We start from the raw sequence: 17,939 nt of genomic DNA, 5'->3' as shown, positions 1-17,939 counted from the left end.
GAGATAAAATACATCCTTGTCTAATAGCTTGCCAAATGCCAACCATTCTGTTTCTCCATATTCTGTCCTAACCATAACTTCTTGTCTAGAGTACAGGTTGTACATCAAAACATTAAGATGCTGTGTACATTCATTTCCTTTAAAACCAACCACAGCTTTTCATGAACCACAATGTCAAAATCTTTCCTGTAATCTATGAAGCACAAGCTGATTTTCTTCTGAAATTCTATTATATGCACTAGTTAAGTCTCGTATGTTTCCTAAGATTTGGTTTAGTGAACTCCATTTCCTTATTCTTACCCTTACTTTTTTATTATTGATATACAATATGCTTTCTGTTCCCCAGAGTAAACAAATAAAAAGTCTCAAGAAATAAATCAAAACAAAACACAAAACAGCAAAACACAAACATAAAACTTCTTTGTAGTACGTATGTGTTTATTGCATCTGGCCATCGCAAAAGATAAAACCTAGTATTACCATGTAGAGTTATCCAACTATAGAAAGAGGACAAGTGAGGCATTTTCCTTTGTTTTTTATTCCCCTTATATAGCTATTGTGGAAGATGAAGTGACCATACCTGTTTTCGAAGTTTCGGAGATTTTGACAGCTTCATGAAGGTCAAGTGAGGCTTAAGAGCTTTGTCATCTCCTGTGAGGACGCCCTTTTCTTTAAATATCTTCTTCACAATCTCTAGTGAAAGACAGATAAAGAGACTCAAAGATGCCCAATACTGTGCAAACTAAAAATGTTCCCAAATATGAAAGACATATTTTCCATGAAGGGAAAGGGGGGAGAACCAACAGGAATTATTCTTTTTTGGTTCTCATCAAAATTACATTAAACCATAAAATATCTTACTGCAGTTAACCTAACACACAAAGTACATAAAATTCACAATGGGGCAGGTTCATCTTGCTATACCAATAAATGTTACAGTCTCATCCTACCAACGTTGTTCTATAGTGGCTGAAATAGACCGTCATAAGTGAACTGTCTTGCTACATGTCAGACTTTGTGTCTGTCCAAGTTTGGTCCACATAAGACAAAATGTTTTAGCCAAATATGCTTCTAGGAACTGTTATGCTGACCCATACTAATGCACCTGTGCATTTTATCTTGCTCCCCTTGCTCTTGTCCCTGATCTGGCCTACTATATGCACATGCAAGTAAACATCCTCCTCCCCCAACCACGCTTACTGTTGGTGAAAAAAACCCCTTTGCAGAGTCAGGAAAAAACCATTCCTTACTCAGAACAAGTTGACAGTCAGTTCTAGTATTCTCTTTTCAGGTCTTTCACCAGAGAGCAACAGTCAAGAGATTTTGTGGGGAAGAGCCCTATATTCAAGCCTTTTGGCTACTGCTACAGGTTCTTAGAGGAGAATGACATACTGAGCCCATCCCTGAAATACCCTATCAGTATTCCCCTGTAGGGGAGTACAGAGCACTTTCCAGCATTCATTCTCAGTTAATGCGGGGCAATAATTAGGATCTATGAGACTGACCATTACCTAGTGCAGAGATCCCCAACTTTTTTGAGTCTGCAGGAAGCTTTGGAATTCTGTCACAATGTGGATGCGCAGTTATGAAAAGAACCACTGACTATGACCACTAGATGTCACTCATGTATCTTAAAAGCATAAAATAATTTATTCTGTACAAAAATCCAATTTCTGTCTTGTTTGGTTTGTCATCAGAACCAAAATGGTATTACAATAATCCAATGTAAGAAAGAAGAAAGCACAATAAGATGCACAATGTCTAACGTCCAACTTGATGTACACTTATGAGAAAGAGTGGACTTATATAGTCTTGAAAATCCATAGGAAATAGGACACATTCTCTGGCTGAAAAGTGCTGTGTTTTGAGTAGCTCTTTTTCATGACCATGACTGAATGAACTGGTTCCTACATGAACACATTGCTGAGATCAGGTCCCATCATTAGCCTATGGGTTTGAAAAAGAGCTACTCGAAAAAAGCACTTCTCATCTTTCTTAGCGTCCACTCTTTCTTATAAGTGCGTGTCAAGTTTGACATTAGAAATTGTGATACTATAATAATAGTAATAATAAATTTTATTTGTATCCCGCCCTCCCCACCTAGGCAGGCACAGGGCGGCTAACAGCATTCCATAAGACATACAATAATAGATAAAACCTTAAATTTAACAATATAAAACTTTACATTTAACAACATTAAAAACCAGTTAATACAATTAAAATAACTTGGTCTGACAGTGCCGATGGTGTTTGACGCTAGTTCTGTCAGTTTATACAATCTATACAGTTTACACAGCGGTATAGTCTTTGATTAGAACCGCGTTAGCGGATCCTTACTATTGGAATTTGGGACTGTATCTTATTGTGCTTTCTTCTTTCTTACATTGGATTACTGTAATACCATTTTGGTTCTGACAACAAACCAAACAAGACAGAAATTGGATTTTTGTGCAGAATAAATTATTTTATGCTTTTAAGATACATGAGTGACATCTAGTGGTCAGAGTCAGTGGTTCTTTTCATAACTGTGCCTACGCCCTGGCTTCCTCCTTTTTTCTTGCTGTTACATTGTGGATGCAACCAGAAAATGGCTGTCACAAAACAGGTGCTGTAGGAGGTGGAGCAAGCCACAAAATGGCTGGCACAGCTTATGTTCAGTCACACAGAGAAGATTCTTGTGCTGAGATGGCAGCTGCTGCTAAAGCAATGTTTTGTTTTTTTAAAAAAAACTTCCTAAAAACACTTGGTAGACACCAGGAAAGGAGCTGATGGGCACCATAGCACCCACAAACACCATGTTGAGAACCTCTGACCTAGTGATATCCTAAAATATGCACCACCATCATATGTAATAAACTGGCACTCTGTGTCAAATATACTGAGGTTCCATGGCAGTATATCACCATAGGCTCCCAAGGTACAACCCTTGACAAGTACTGACTTGGGAAATGACCAACTGCTTTTAGAATAACGTTTTTTTATTTAAAAAAAAATCCCATTGGTACAAAGAAAATAGAGCTAACCATATTGACATTTCAGAATAAATATGTGTTTGCTTTCCTTTTACAGCCTAGGGGAGTAATAATAATGACAAAGCTCACACAATTGTTTTCAGTTAAAGAGCTTCTGCATTTAAGATAATGGGCTACATGCATACTTCATTAACCTCCATGGAGGCACAACAGAGATAAATTTGGCTGGCAATATTAAAAATTAATTTCAAATAAATGTTTGCAGTATCTCAAAAATAACTTGAAAAGAAATCAGCATTTATATTAGTTGTTATTTATTATATTATATATAATAAATGTCAATAGTATAAATGAGATGCATCATTTACATTTATTTACTAGTAATTTTAGTTACAGTAAAAACAGGTCTTCTTGGGCCTTTCAGGATACACCAGCCTGTTTCAATGGCACAATATCATGTGTTCATTGCAGTGCCTTGCTTGCAGGGCCTAGCTATCTCACAGATATTTCTAAAAATAGATAATGGGAGATATCCATTCCTACACTGAAGCAGGTAGATTGTAGCAAAGTAAAATTCACAAAATGGCAGGTGTTCCTGTAGGAAATGTCTGGCTGGTTTTCACAGCAAAACTGTACCACCATGAAAAATAGTTTGTAGGTTTCAAAGGTAAGAATATTAATTTTATTTAAGAGAGAACAGAAAGCAAAGTTATCAATTCACTTTTCTTTAGTAACACTTTCACTCAAGCAGTGCTATCCAGGTTTATCGATATCAATCATTACAATGATTTGTGCTTCAGTGTTTTCTCACAATACATCCTTGACAATATTGCTAGCTGTAGAAGCCTCCTAACAGTGGTAGCTTTCCTGTTGCTGAAAAGGTGATTTTAGCCTTTGGATAACTTTTAAGTTCATTTAAACTACTTGGATATCTAAATAATGGCTAACTAAATTTATGTGTTCTGGGAGCTACTATGTTTTCCTGACACTACTCCAAGCTTGGGAATCATCCATACCCCCTCTTTGTTTATAGATGGCCTAATATGTAGTGCTAATTTGTTTAAAATAATGCAGAAAGTATGAGGAATGTTCTTCATGAAACATCCCTTTCAAGAGGCAACTTTGCAAACGATCTTTCAAATACAAAACAACTATACGTTAATAACACTTAGCAGGGACACTAGTGATCAGATAATGCTGCATCAGAAGCCTAAATCCATTACGTATCCCACCAATCAGTCAGTTATTCTGTTGTAAAATATGATGGGCATGTGAATGTCTTTATTTTGTTATATTCCTAGTTCATTTTTTTCTTTCCAGTGGAAATTCAAAATGGATAACAAAGTTAAAAACCACAAAACACATTATCTTCTCCATTTGCTTAAATTATTTAAAAACCACAAAACACATATTGAAATCAACAGACAGAAGTCTTCCTCAAAATCCTACGATTACAATGTATCACAAAATTAAATTATATATTAGGAAATATGTAAGGCTCTCATAGATCTATGCAAGACAAGAATTTCTGAATGGAACCACTGTTACTGAGATGACCCTGTTCTTTGCGCTAACAGTTTTATTTAATTGGTAGATTCTATCTGGACTCAAACTTTTCCAGTAAACCTTGGGAGTCAAAACAGCGCATATGCCCACAAGTCAATTTTCTTTTGTTTGCACTTCACGCCTAGTAACCATGAAAAACAAATCAAAACTGTTCAAGAGTAATAACAGGACAGAAGGATCAAGAAATAATTCTATTTCCGATCAATTCTATACAGAGGCCACATGCTGAGAGGTAAAAAGCCATTTCAGTTGGATTGAAAAACACATAATCAATGACTGTTAAAATCACTAAGGATGTTCATTTCCTTGTATATCTGTTTACTCAGGAACAATGTCAGTTAGCATTCACCAATAAATTCAAATTGAAAAAACAATATATAAGCTGTCAAAAACTCCCATTTTACATGAATCTCTGCTATTTCTGGATCCCCCCCCCCCCAATTTTGTCACCATTATCAAATCCTTTAAAGCCTCGATACACCAGATAAGCTCATGCACAGTTGTACTGAAGTTTGACAGAAAGGAGAATTAGATTTGAGTGTCATTTGTATACTGGAGACAACTCATCCCAGATCCGTGGATGATCTCTCCCAGAGGTTTCATGAAGATGTTAAAGCATAGGAAATAAGATAGAATCTTTCAGGATTCTGTGGGCCAGAATTTAAATGCCATCAGGAATCAATTTGTTTCTTAGAATTAAGCCAACAGACTGCATAACGTAAGTTTATGTTTTAAATAGTAATACTTCAGTATTAATTGTAATAATAGTGATATTCCTTACTACTGTACACCCATAATTAATGCTATATAAGCATTGAGTCATTTAACAGAATAACTATATTGTAAGTTTCAATGGAAACCTTTCACCCTTAACACTTCAACTTTCTATAACCTTTCTTAATACCAATCACCACTATTAGAATTTTGCTGCTAAACCTGCTTTCATTCATTTTAATTATTAATCTTCTGGCCAGACACATTTTTGGTCACTCTTCTCCCAGCAGAATGTAAACCTGCAGAACCCATTTACTCAATGACATGTCTCATTATAGTCATGAATATATTTAATATTCCATCTGTTGTGTAAAAACGCACTGAAGTATGCATGCTCATAATATCATAAAATACATAATAGGAAAGATTCCTGAGTTGCTCCATTTCTACTCTGTTTTATTAATACAAAATGCCAGCCTCAAAGAACATATATATCTCTAGATGAAAGAAAAAAAATAGCAGCTTGAAGTTGAGACATCATTTAAACCCAAGTGGAAATATTCTGCTAATTTTTTATTTGGCATTGTGATAAATATATTTCCGCTTTTGAAACATGCCGACATGGTGAAATCAATGGAAATTTGATAACTTTGTAATAATTCTAGAACTAAAATAGCGTAAATCAAATCCAAAGAAGAAAGTTATGAAATATATTTACTGAAAGTAGCATCACTGTCAAGCTACACAAGCTGCCAAACTGCTGTGTATTTCAGAGCTCTCTGTGTGTGTACGTGATTCAGATGTAACATGGCTTGATGCTCAGGACAGAGTTCATGCCATCCTTCTTTCTTCCTATCCCTCCTTCATGCAGATGCTTGAACTCAATTAAAGATTTCAGATTTTGTCTAAATCATAATTTCCCATTATACCAGAACTAGAAAACTTTTGAGAATGCAAAACATTTTTCCTTGTTATTTTATTTATTTACGTTATATTTATATCTCGCCCATTCCATACAGACTCAAGGCGACTAACAGCATAAAATAGACAGTAAACAAATATTAAAACAATAAAACAATCACATAAACAATAAAACAATCAGTTTTAAAACAAAATTCATACCGCACCTTTCTGCTCTCATAATGGCTACCAAGACAGCTAACAAATTAGAAATACACATAATAAAATCATATTAAAACAATTAAAACCAACAAAAACACACTGTTAAAACAAAGCAATATATATAAATATAAACATAAATATAAATATAAACAGAACAATTAAAACACAGAGAAGTAAGGAGAGATCACTGAAGGAATGCCAACCCAAACAAAAAAGTCTTTACTCACTGATGGAAGATGGCAACAGAAGGGGACAGATGAGTCTCCCTCAGGGACAGAGTTTTGTTCCCATGATTAAGACCACCCTCTCGCAGGTTGCCACCTGCCTAATTTCAGAAAGCAAGAAACCCCGAAGCAAGGCATTGGAAGATGACCACAGTGATTTGGTAGGTTCATAATGGCGTGGGCAATCCTTCAGGTATGTTGGTTCCAAACTAATGTAGCGCTTTAAAGTTCAATACCAGCACCTTGAATTGTGCCTAGAAACAAACTGGAGCTAGTACAGATAAGCCAAGACTGGAGTGATATGGTCCTTATGACCTACTTCAGACAGTATCCTGGCTGCAACATTCTGCTCCAAATACCTCTTGAGGGTAGCCCCACATAAAACCCATTGCAGATATTGAATCTATATATAACCAGGGCATGTACCACAGTGGCCAGTACTTTTCTGTCCAGAAAAGACCATGGTTAGCTAACTAGTTGAAGCTGGAAAAAGGTACACTTGGCCAGAACTGCTACCTATTTATTCAGCAGTAGGACTGAGTCCAAAAGCATCCACAAACGTCAAGGAGTGCAACCCAGCCAGAATGAGCAACACAATAAATTCCAGGTCAGACTCAGTGGCCACCAGTGGCACTTCTATCTTGTCAGGACTAAACTTCTGCTTATCAGCTCACCTCCATTCTAAAACTCCCTCCAGACACTGTTTCTGGGTTTCTACAGCCTTCCTGAGATCACCCAGAACCATGAGATAGAGCTAAGTGTCATCCATATATTGATAACAACCCAGCCTAAATCTCCAAATGACCTCACACTGCAGTTTTGTGTAGATGTTAAAGAGCACAAGGAACAAGGTGCAGTCTTGCAGGACTCCAGAGGCCAACGGGCTGAGCAGCAGTTCCCCAGCACCACCTTCTGAAGCCTACCCTCCAGATAGGACCAGAACCATTGCAAAATGGTGCCCCCCCAATCTCAGCTTAGAAAAGCAGTCCAAAGGCTACCATGATCAATGAAATCAAAAGCCACTGAGAGATCCAGGAGAATCAACAGAGCTGCACTCCCTTAGGCCATCTCCCAGTGCATGTCATCCACCAGTGTGACCAATGGTGTTTCATTCCCATAACTATACCTAAAACCAGAGGATTTAAACAATTTGCCTTATCCAGGCTGCAAAACAGTTGTTCCAGAGAACTCAAGAGGAAACCTGGAAAAGATGTTTTAAATTGTCCAACCACCACCTATTAATCACCTTACTCAAGAATGGAACATTTGAGACCGGTGTATAATGATTAGAGATCTGGGTTCAGAGTGAGCTTCTTCAGTAATGGGCATACCCCTAACCTGTTATCACCCCCTCTTCTTAAGGTGGCATTAACTACTTTTCAGATCCAGTAAGCCAGCCCTGCATGACAAATTTAATTTGCTAGGAAAGGCAAGGGTCATAAAGCAGATGGTAGGCATCAAATTTTCAAGATTCCTGTTACTCTCCAGCCCTTCCAGTGAGGCTGCAAAACAGAGTTCTTCCAGAGGGGGGAAACTCTACTGATTGGGCCATAAATTGTTTTGAGTCTTGTTTTATTAAATTATTCTGTACTTTCTGAAATTGTTGTTATCTACCTTGGATCCTGTGATGCCTAGGAGAAATAAATACATTTTGTGTTGTGCTATCAGTTTACATAACGAAGCTTATATGCAATAAATCATTTTAGTAAAACTCTCACCATTCTGAATTCAGTTAATGAGTTATTTGCTTCCAGGCATTCTGTACTTGCCGTAACAATGAACTACTAAAAGAAACAAAATGTTCACAAAAGTTGAAGAAAACCAGTGGTACAATGGCCTTTTCTAATAAGTTCATTTAATTCAAACTGGCACCTCCCAAAATGCCACATAATCTCATCTGACACTGATCTTGTTGTCTTGTGTTGATCTATGCCAGAAAGTGATCCAAACTGATTAATAAGAACATAAGAAAGACTTACTTCTTCTGAACACTTCTTGTTCTGCATTAATTACATTACATCCAGTTGATAATGACAAAATTCTAAATGTACTCAACTTATCTACTTTGTGTAGTAATTAAAGAGATTTCTTAAATACCATAGCCCCTGAATCTGAACTTTTACTTCTATGTGAACCAGTTCAGAGGCCTGCAGCCAAGAATTATGCACAGACTGCTCTAGAAAACCCAGATGCTGACAGTGCCATGTAGAATACTGCATTAGATTGTTGTCTAATTAAATTTGTTCATTAGATTCAAAGAGTCTGCTGGCTAGCTTTAAGATTTGCAATTTCCTGCCACTGTTTCTGTTTTATGTTGTGTTGTTCTTTCTCCAGAGTCCTTTGGAAAACAGGCAAACCTAAAACTCATCTTACAAAGCAGAAGGATTAATTTGAAGTTTATAGCATTATTTGGCACAATCTTAGGTTAGAATCAGAGAGTGTCTGGCTATACCACATTCCCCCTCTTTCCCCAGCAATGCTGAACAGAAAATATGTGGCACACTCACAAGCGGTGACAAATGAATTGTAGCAGAGGTAGGAAAACTCTCAATCACATCACAGCATCATAATCACCATTCAAAGGATGTTACATAAAAAAGAGAATGAAGGAGATAAATGGAGAAAGAGAAAAAAGAAGAATGCTGAGCAAAAGTGGAGAAAAAGCAGGGAAGAAAATATACAGTGAAAACAATGAAGGTTACCTGCACCGAAGAAGACAAGTAGAGTGGGCTCCCTATTGTAGGCTAAGGTTATAGGTAAATTCTGAGCAGAGGGCCAGTGAGGTAAAGGATGTCTCGCCAAAGATTAAAGGTAAAGGATGTCTCGCCAATTAAAAAATTGAAGACTCTATAAAGAAATCACCAGGGGTAAATTAATGCTAATAAGTTATTAATAAAGCAAGAGTCAAGTTGCACCTTTAAGACCAACAAAGTTTTATTCAGAATGTAAGCTTTTGTGTGCTCTAAGCACACTTAATCGACACACAGTATAGAATGGCAAGCAGTCCTAAATATAGAGAAAGTGGGCAGTGAATTAGTATGCAGAGTCATGGAAATGTTTTTAGCAGATTAAAAGTATTAACTGGGCTGAAACAACAACTGAAGGGTAATATAAAGCAAATTGATGTCCATGTACTAAACCCATTAAGTATCCTGGGTGTGAAGTACAATAAATGAGAGTCTGTTGTAATGTTTTTGTTGTTCAGTCTCTGGGTTAAGAAATTCTCTTTTAGAATAGTGTATCAGAATAATGTTCTTTGTACTTACATACTCAAATAGGGATGCTGGCTGTTTATCTCATTACACATACCAACCCATCTTCCGCTATATTTTAATATATTCTTTTTTCTAATGGCAAGCTAGAATTACGTTTATATGTGTTACACATTTAAATCAAACCTCTGAGAAACCTATGACCTCATTTTAACCCATTCCATACTACTGTCTGATGAAGTGTGCTTAGAGCCCACGAAAGTGTACATTCTGAATAAAACTTTGTTGATCTTAAAGGTACAACTTGACTCTTGCTTTATCCTACTGCTTCAGACCAATACAGCTGCCCACCTGGATCTATCTAATAAGCTATTAAGTTATGAAAAAAGGAACTCCTAAAAAAAGAATTTTTATAAGAGGCTGCTTTGCATTGTGCAAAAGGAAAAAAAAATACTGGAGGAGTAAATGAATGTTCCTAAGTTGGAACAGCAGGATCCTTTATTGTTTCAATGCTAGAAATAGCTGGACAGAGCATGCCCAAGAAAACAAACCTGAAAACTCCTCAAAAGAAAAGCTTCAGCCATAAAAGGGGGCTGTGTTAATATTGTAAGTTATGTGCTTTATTACAAGGCCTTCCAAGTAGCTTCCAACTTAATGGATTATGTTTTCTTCCACTCCAAACCACATACGAAGCTTGGTGAAGATAAATGTATATGTTAAGTTAGAAGCCTCCACTTTGGTTTCTTCTGTCTTACAGCTAGGGATAAGTCTCAACTACTGCTTAGCCTCCTGTATCTACACAGCTGACAGCAAGCAGCAGTTCTATCACAACAGTCATTCTTCCCAGGGAATGAGTAGCATGGTTACCAAACCACCTTACTGCATAGGATCCATAACTGACTGACATAACTCATTTGCACTCTCCAATTGTTAGGACAGTTTTTCAAACAGGGTTCCATGGACCCCTTGGGTTCTACAAGGACCCCTCCAGATTCCACTTCTTCCAATTATTAATTACTACAAGAATTTGCCTTTGAGCTGTACAAAAATTAATAAATTATTTATAATCAGTTTACTTTCTTGGGCTGTTTGGCAAGGGGAGCAGAGTCAAGAGTTCTGCAGGATATCACAACATGTTGCAGGGGCTCCTCAACCACTCCCCCCCAGTCATCAGGAACTTTTTTCAGTTTGTATCTTTTATTGTTTGTTGTTCTTTTATTACTTGTCTTGGGCAGATTCTGGAAAGGCAGGGTACAAATAACCCAAAGAAATAAGACAAACAGGACTCAACAAAGGCCAGTTATATCACATTTTGTACCCACCTATGAATGTGTTCTGAACAAAAATACAAAAACATTCATAGTGCCAAATTATAAACAACATTCCTAAACAGTTCAAAAAACATGTTCAAAAAAAGTTCAAAAAAGCATTACAAGCTCAAGTGAACATGAACCAGGAGAACTACTGGTTGAAACCAGAGATATTTTCAAGGAAGAATGTGTAGACTACTCCTGTAGCCAAAAGAAATGAAAAGCCTTGATGGGTGACTGATGAAACTGTTCTAATTGCTAAAAAAAGAGGAGAGGAAAAAGAAAAAGGTGATAGAAACAGAATCAAAAGTCTAAATGCAACAGCTCAGGTGTACAGTCAGTAACCAGCGTAAAGAAATAGAAAAGAAAAAAAAAGAAAAAGAGATCTGTTCCACAAGATCAAAGAAATCAAAGGGAAATTTAAAGCACAGGTAGGCATGCTGAAAGATCAACATGGAAATATATTAACTGAGTAGGACAACATAAGAAAAGATGGGAGCAATACACTGAAGAACTATAGTAATGAGAAGAAAGAATCATAGATTCCTTCCAAGAAGAAATTTTCAAAGAAGAACCTACAGTTTTAGAAAGTGAAGCAAAAGCTGCATGGAAAGCAACTGGGAGGAACAAATCATCAAGATGAGATATCAGTAGAGCTATTCCAAACCAGGAATCCATCAAAATCTTAATTAGAAGATGCCAACAAATATAGACAACAAAATAATGGCCCACAGACTGAAAATGCTCAATCTACATTCCAATTTTTTTAAAAAGGAGACATCAAAGATGGCAGCAGTTATCGGAACCAAAGCATTAATTTCTCACATGAATAAAGTGATGCTCACATCTTACATCAGAATAAGAAATGCCAGACATTCAAGATGGATTCAAAAAAGGAAGAGGCACTAGAGATCATACTGCAAATTTATGTTGATTACTGGAGCATAGGAGAGAATTTCAGAAGAAAATCAGTTCGTGTTTTATGGATTACAGCAAAGCTTTTCACTTGTGTGGGTTATGAAAAGCTATGGTTGGTTTTAAAAGAAACGATCTCTGATTCTTTGGGTGCACAACATATACTCTGGACAAGAGACTACTGTTAAGACAGACTATGGAGAAATTGAAAGGTTTCCATCCGACAATTTGACATAATTGTCAAACAATTATGTATTTTATCTCCCTGTCTCTTCAATCTATATGCAGAACATGGTGTTAGGAAAACTGGATTAGATTTATATGAAGGGAGAGTGAAATCAGAGGAAGGAACATTAACAATTTGAGATATGCAGGCAGCACCCTGTTACTGGCAGAAAAACAGCTGAAGACCTGAAATGACTCCTGCTGAAGGTTAAACAGAAAGTGCCAAAGCAGGATTGCAGATTAACATCAAGAAGACAACTTTAAGGCTGATGATGAAGAAACTGAAATTGTTAAAAAAATTTCTATTCCTTGGTTCCATCATCAAGCAAAAGGGAGACTGCAACCAAGAAATCAGAAGGAGATTGAGATTGAGAAGGGCAGCCATGAAGGAGCTAGAAAAGATCCTTAAGTGTAAAGACGTGTAAGATTACTTACGCCATAGTATTCCCCATTACTATGTATGGATGTGGAAGCTGTGCAATGAAAAAAGCTGACAGGAAGAAAATTGATTACTTTGAAACATGGTGTTGTGGGAGAGTTTTATTGATACCATGGACTGTAAGCAATTAGGTTCTAGATCAAATCAGTCTGAATTCTCCCTAGAAGCTAAAATGAATCAAACTGAAGCTATTGTACTTTGGCCACATCATGAGAAAGCAAGACTCACTGGAAAAGGCAATAATGTTAGAAAAATTGAAGGCACCGGGGGGAGGATCACCCTTCACACACACACAACAAAAATGTAAGTGTGATTTGGCTCATTCAACAGCCAGCAATGCTGTGCCCATCCAAACAGGAAAAAATCACTGTAGGAGTCTACCATTCTTCTGCTTATCCTGATCCAACTACTACGTACTGGAAGATGACTAACAATGAAATCCTAAAAATACTTTCCTGATAATAAGCTCCATCAACTAACCTACACAGGATTCTGAGTAGACCTGTCTAGGATTAGACTTTTAACAACACATCTGTCTTCCCAATATTTCAAAGAAATTAATAAAACTTCTATCACGCAACAATCAGTAAAGAAATATGACATGTACATTAAATTTCTGCTCAAATGTGCTAGTAAAGTTGCTATCACCTACAGGCTTTGAAGAATAAAACTAGAATGAAAGAAGTGTGTGTGTGTGTGTGTGTGTGTGTGTGAGAGAGAGAATGACCATTACAGAAGCCACAAACTGACAATATTTTTACCAAAGACTGAACTGCAGTATTTCTTCTGTTTCCAGAAAGTCTTACCAAAAAACAATGCAGTCAGTGGATAGAGGGTTGAAGGTCCAGGTTCAAATCCTTGCTGGGCCATGGAATTTCCTAGGTGACCTCAGGACAATCTCTTTCCCTCTCCCCAACCTACCTCACAGCATTGTTTTGAAGACAAGAGTAGAGACTGTGCATGTGTCCCTGAGTTTCTTGTGATAAAACTGAGGAAGAATGAGCTAAAAATAAACAATATTTTAAGAGCCTGGTGTTTTCAACCATCTTCTAATTCCTGCCAGGAGAAAAATGGACTCTTCAATTGTCACAGGGCTAGGAAAGAGATAAATGGAAATCCTTGTGTGCTATATTGAGCTAAGCAAAAGATAACTGAGATAGCAATGGCCTTTGCAACTTGGAAAAAAGCACTAATATGAGTCACACAATGTTCAGGCATGGTATGATTCCACATTCCTCGGAGGACAAAAGATCATTCACTGCCTCTAAAAATGTCTAAGGAAACCTTTCCAAAAAATGGCTGGAATTCGGTGGATAGTTTAAAGGACAATGACAAACCATAGACATTTATTCAGCACTGAGATCTTTTTGTTAAACCTCTTTCAAGAAATGATGCATTGAAGGTTTTCTGCTCTTGGTTTTATTCTGGCCCATTTCTTCAAACTAGATCTAAATTTGGAATCCCAGACATATGGGGCATGCCCAGCACAGAACCCAATTGTAAATTTCACTGCAGTGGAAGCAGAGCACTGGATTGGAATCCTTCACTCTCATCACTGTTGCTCTTGCAAATTCACACAGGATGCATTTAGGTATCACATCTGATGTCACAACTTAAGCCTGATTAGGCTTCGTTTATTTATATACACACCTCATTCCGCCTTTCCCTTCTTGCACAGACTACAATGAAGGGTTCTTTATTTAAAACTAACTCCAGCTAGTTAGTTTGCAAGTAGGCTTGCAGCTAAACCAGAGTTGATTCCCCCTCAACAGCCTAGGATTTTAAACCTGGATTAAAAACCGGTTAGGAATCCTAGCTTGCAGGAAAACTACTTCTGGTTAAGCTGTGTGCCCATTTTAGTACACTGTAAATAGTTAAAGTTTAATACTTAACAGAGTCACATCCTTCTAAGTACACTGAAAATCAATGGGTGTATAAGGATGAAACTTTGCTTTGGACTACACTGTTGGTTTCTAAAAGAGATTTCTTTATCATACTTTGGGTGAGAAAAGTTGGAAGAAGAAGGAGCAAGGTGCAAATATGAGCCTGGCAACAGACAAGGGTGGTACACATTAATGCTCGACATCAGCTTGATTTGTAATCTGAATGTAGCCTCAGGAGAACCCCACAAAATGCTTTGGGGAAAGGGAAGAGAGGGAAATGAGGATACATACTTGTCCAGGTCAGGAAATATAAGTGCAAAGGAGTTTTCCTCTTCATTCTGACCACAGCTTGTCCAGCCAGCCCCCACTCATTTTGCACAGGATGCAGCTTTAGCTACTGTGGTGTGAGCTTATTTCATACAGTTACAAAGGGCCAGAGAGCTGCTTTCCAACATTTTAGCTGAATTCATTTTGAAAAGGCATTTACTGATCTTTAGCACTTCTGTACATATTAAAATAAAAACATGTTTAACGTTTGTTAAAACACTGGGTGTGGCTAATTTAAGTAAGAACAACTTTATGACAAACAGTCAACTCTTCTGCTGCATTCAAGAAAAGCAGGTGTTCTGACCAGAATTACTCTCATTATAAAAACTTATTTTATAACAATATAATACTGTCTACAGTTTCATGTTCATAGGATCACTTTAGTTTAATCAATCACAAGTTATTTGGATAGTCTTCATTACTATGCCAAAGCTACTGCATGAACAGAATCAGACCGCTCTAGGATTGAGCTTAATGAAACACTCAAGTGCAGAGAAAACAATATATTTTGTAGTTTCTGTTTAGTAATTGCTTAAGTATGATTTATATGGACCATCAAAATGCAGCAATTTGACTCTCTATAGCAACTCATAATATATTACTAGCATGCCCGCTCTAAATGGAACTATGTGGCATAGTCTGATGGCATTAAAATTGTAATGAATGCATGAACAGGGTCAGTGATCAGAATAACTCAAACATGAAGATCAGAGCTCTAATAAACATAATCATTCAGGAGAATGAGAGTTACCAGATCAGAAATTCTCTGCAGCAGAGATTAACAATGCCAGCATAAACCCATTAAATTCAACAGGCTTAGTACGATATGGTTCTGTTTAGGACTGCACTTTAAGTCTACCAAGCAGCTTGGAGGTAATTAAGCAAAAAGATCCAAACCCCTGATAGGTTTTTTTCATTGTCAATCAGAATTATAGGTACACATCAGAACTGAACACATTTATTTTTAGAGCATAAAATTCCCCATCCAGAGAAGAGGGCCACTTCCCTTATTTTTGCATAAATAATGTTTCAAGGCAAGCATCCTAACCAGAAAGAGGCAAATCCGAAGCATTCTCTCATGCAGCTAGGCAACAGACTTCTTCCTCCAAAAGCAGCAAATTCTACAACATTGAGGGTAATTTCACAATATAATCATGCCTAGCAAGTTACCTACCCACTTGAAAGGTGGCAAAATCACAGCCCTTGATCATGCAGAGAAGTGATAAGGAGCTTGTGACATGGATAAGTACAGGGGGTTCTCCAGATCACTAAATAGCATTACACCCCCTTTAAGCTCACTGACTTCAATAAAGGGTGTAACTCTGTTTAGGATTGCACTAATGTGCTTCTCAAAGTACGGTTACAGTTCTCCCACTGTACGTTGTGTGCATACGGTTTCAGATAAAGTAAATTAGGGCTTTAAAGGTTTGTCAGCTTAAATATAGGTTTGTATATGATCTAGATCACATACTTTTAAATGGATTCTTCTGGCCAGGGGTGTCAAATATGCGGTCTGGGGGCCGAATCAGGCCCCTGGAGGGCTCCTACCAGGCCCCCAAGCAACTGGCTGTTGTCTGCGTCACTCTCCCTCTCTCTTGCTTCCTTCACAGCTTGTTTTGCTAGACTTACTCAACTGCACAGGAGTACAGAGCAAAACCTCTACTTTCTCCGTTGGCTGAGGCTCCTCCCTTAGGGAGGAAGGGGGATGAAGAGCTTGCTTTGCCAGGCTTTCACAATCGTACAGCAGAGCTACTGAGCCAAGCCTCTCTTCTTTCTATTGGCTGAGGTTCCTCCTCATCCCCTGGGGAGGGATGGAAACAGGCAGAGCTTCCTTTGCCCAGTTTCTTCGATCGCAGGGGGAGATACAAAGAAAACACCTTTAAGACCAACAAGTGTTAATGTTTTAAGCATGTTTTGGTTTAAGCTTTTTAAAAAAAATCTTTAACTGAGTTTGTGTCCTTTGTAAAGTTTATATCTCTACTACCTGGCATTACAATTTATAACACACATGGCCCGGCACGATAAGGTCTCATTTATGTCGGATCCAGCCCTCATAACAAATGAGTTCAACAACCCTGCCTCTGGCCATACCAGCTGAACGTTGTGAAAACTGTCTACCTTCTCCACAGATTCACTGGGGAGTATACGTTGGAGGGAAAATTTTAATGAAATACCGTATGTAAGAAATCCTGCCATACATACAGAAAGCTGTAACAGCCAGTAGCAGTCTAAAAAGAACCAAGATACTCAAATATTTGTATTTCTTGGTTACAAGACTATACTGAGATTCAATTGTGTTGCAGTAGGCTACCAACAGTGTAATCCTTATGCTCCAGTATGAGCAGACGGGGAGGGGGGGCCTCTTGTGATGGGAGAGGAGTATAATGTGAATCCTATGGTTGTTGGCATAATGTGATGCCAGCAAAAAAGGCAGCAAGTTAAAACATTTCCATCTGACTAAGTAGAGAGCCTCAGATGACTCTTCACCATCTCTTTCACACAGGAAAATGGCTTATATCATCAGACCATGGGTTAATCTACTTCAGTCTTCCCTGTTCTCATGGTATAGGCTCTCCAGAAGCTGAATGGCACCCTTACATTGATAACTTTAATTGTCCCTTATCTGTCTGGTCCCTTACCACTTCTTTTAAAGATTATTCTGCTTGCACTGACTCAACAAACAATTCACGTGCCATGTTATACCCATTGTTGTCTGGGCTTCTCAGAATCCCAGAGAGACTAAAGGCCAGGGGAATGGGCTCTTATCTTTCTATATGTATGGCAGGATTTCTTACATATCTTTAACCCCTGAGCTACAGAGTCAGCTGGGTGTCATAATTGGAATGCCACTCCTTTCTTCTCAGTTCAGCTCTTGCGTCACTCCAATGAAAGAGTTGCTTGTAGGTCACTGCTGGTAATGTTTGGGCTACTGGGGATTTCATTTCTGGGTTTGAAGTAAATCCTGGAGTTTTTAGCTGCAGGGACATGGAGGCCTCAGATAATATAACTGATATCGTTCCTGTATGCTGC

The 17,939-nt window shown here is 37.8% G+C and overlaps 1 protein-coding gene across 3 annotated transcripts in view; it reads right to left on the bottom strand.

Annotated features, from left to right (window-relative positions):
- Positions 1–17,939, bottom strand: part of AKAP7 (A-kinase anchoring protein 7) — a 142,413-nt gene that overhangs the window by 76,129 nt on the left and 48,345 nt on the right. For all 3 annotated transcript variants that reach the window (XM_060239409.1, XM_060239417.1, XM_060239427.1), the window contains one exon: positions 581–693. In XM_060239409.1, the coding sequence (XP_060095392.1) occupies positions 581–693 (113 nt within the window). The remainder of the gene's footprint in view (positions 1–580; positions 694–17,939) is intronic.

The sequence above is a fragment of the Heteronotia binoei genome, chromosome 1, assembly GCF_032191835.1.
Source record: "Heteronotia binoei isolate CCM8104 ecotype False Entrance Well chromosome 1, APGP_CSIRO_Hbin_v1, whole genome shotgun sequence".
NCBI classification, from domain to species: Eukaryota; Metazoa; Chordata; class Lepidosauria; order Squamata; family Gekkonidae; genus Heteronotia; species Heteronotia binoei.
Note: the sequence above shows the minus strand (reverse complement) of the source record. Positions and strands in the feature narration are given on the sequence as shown.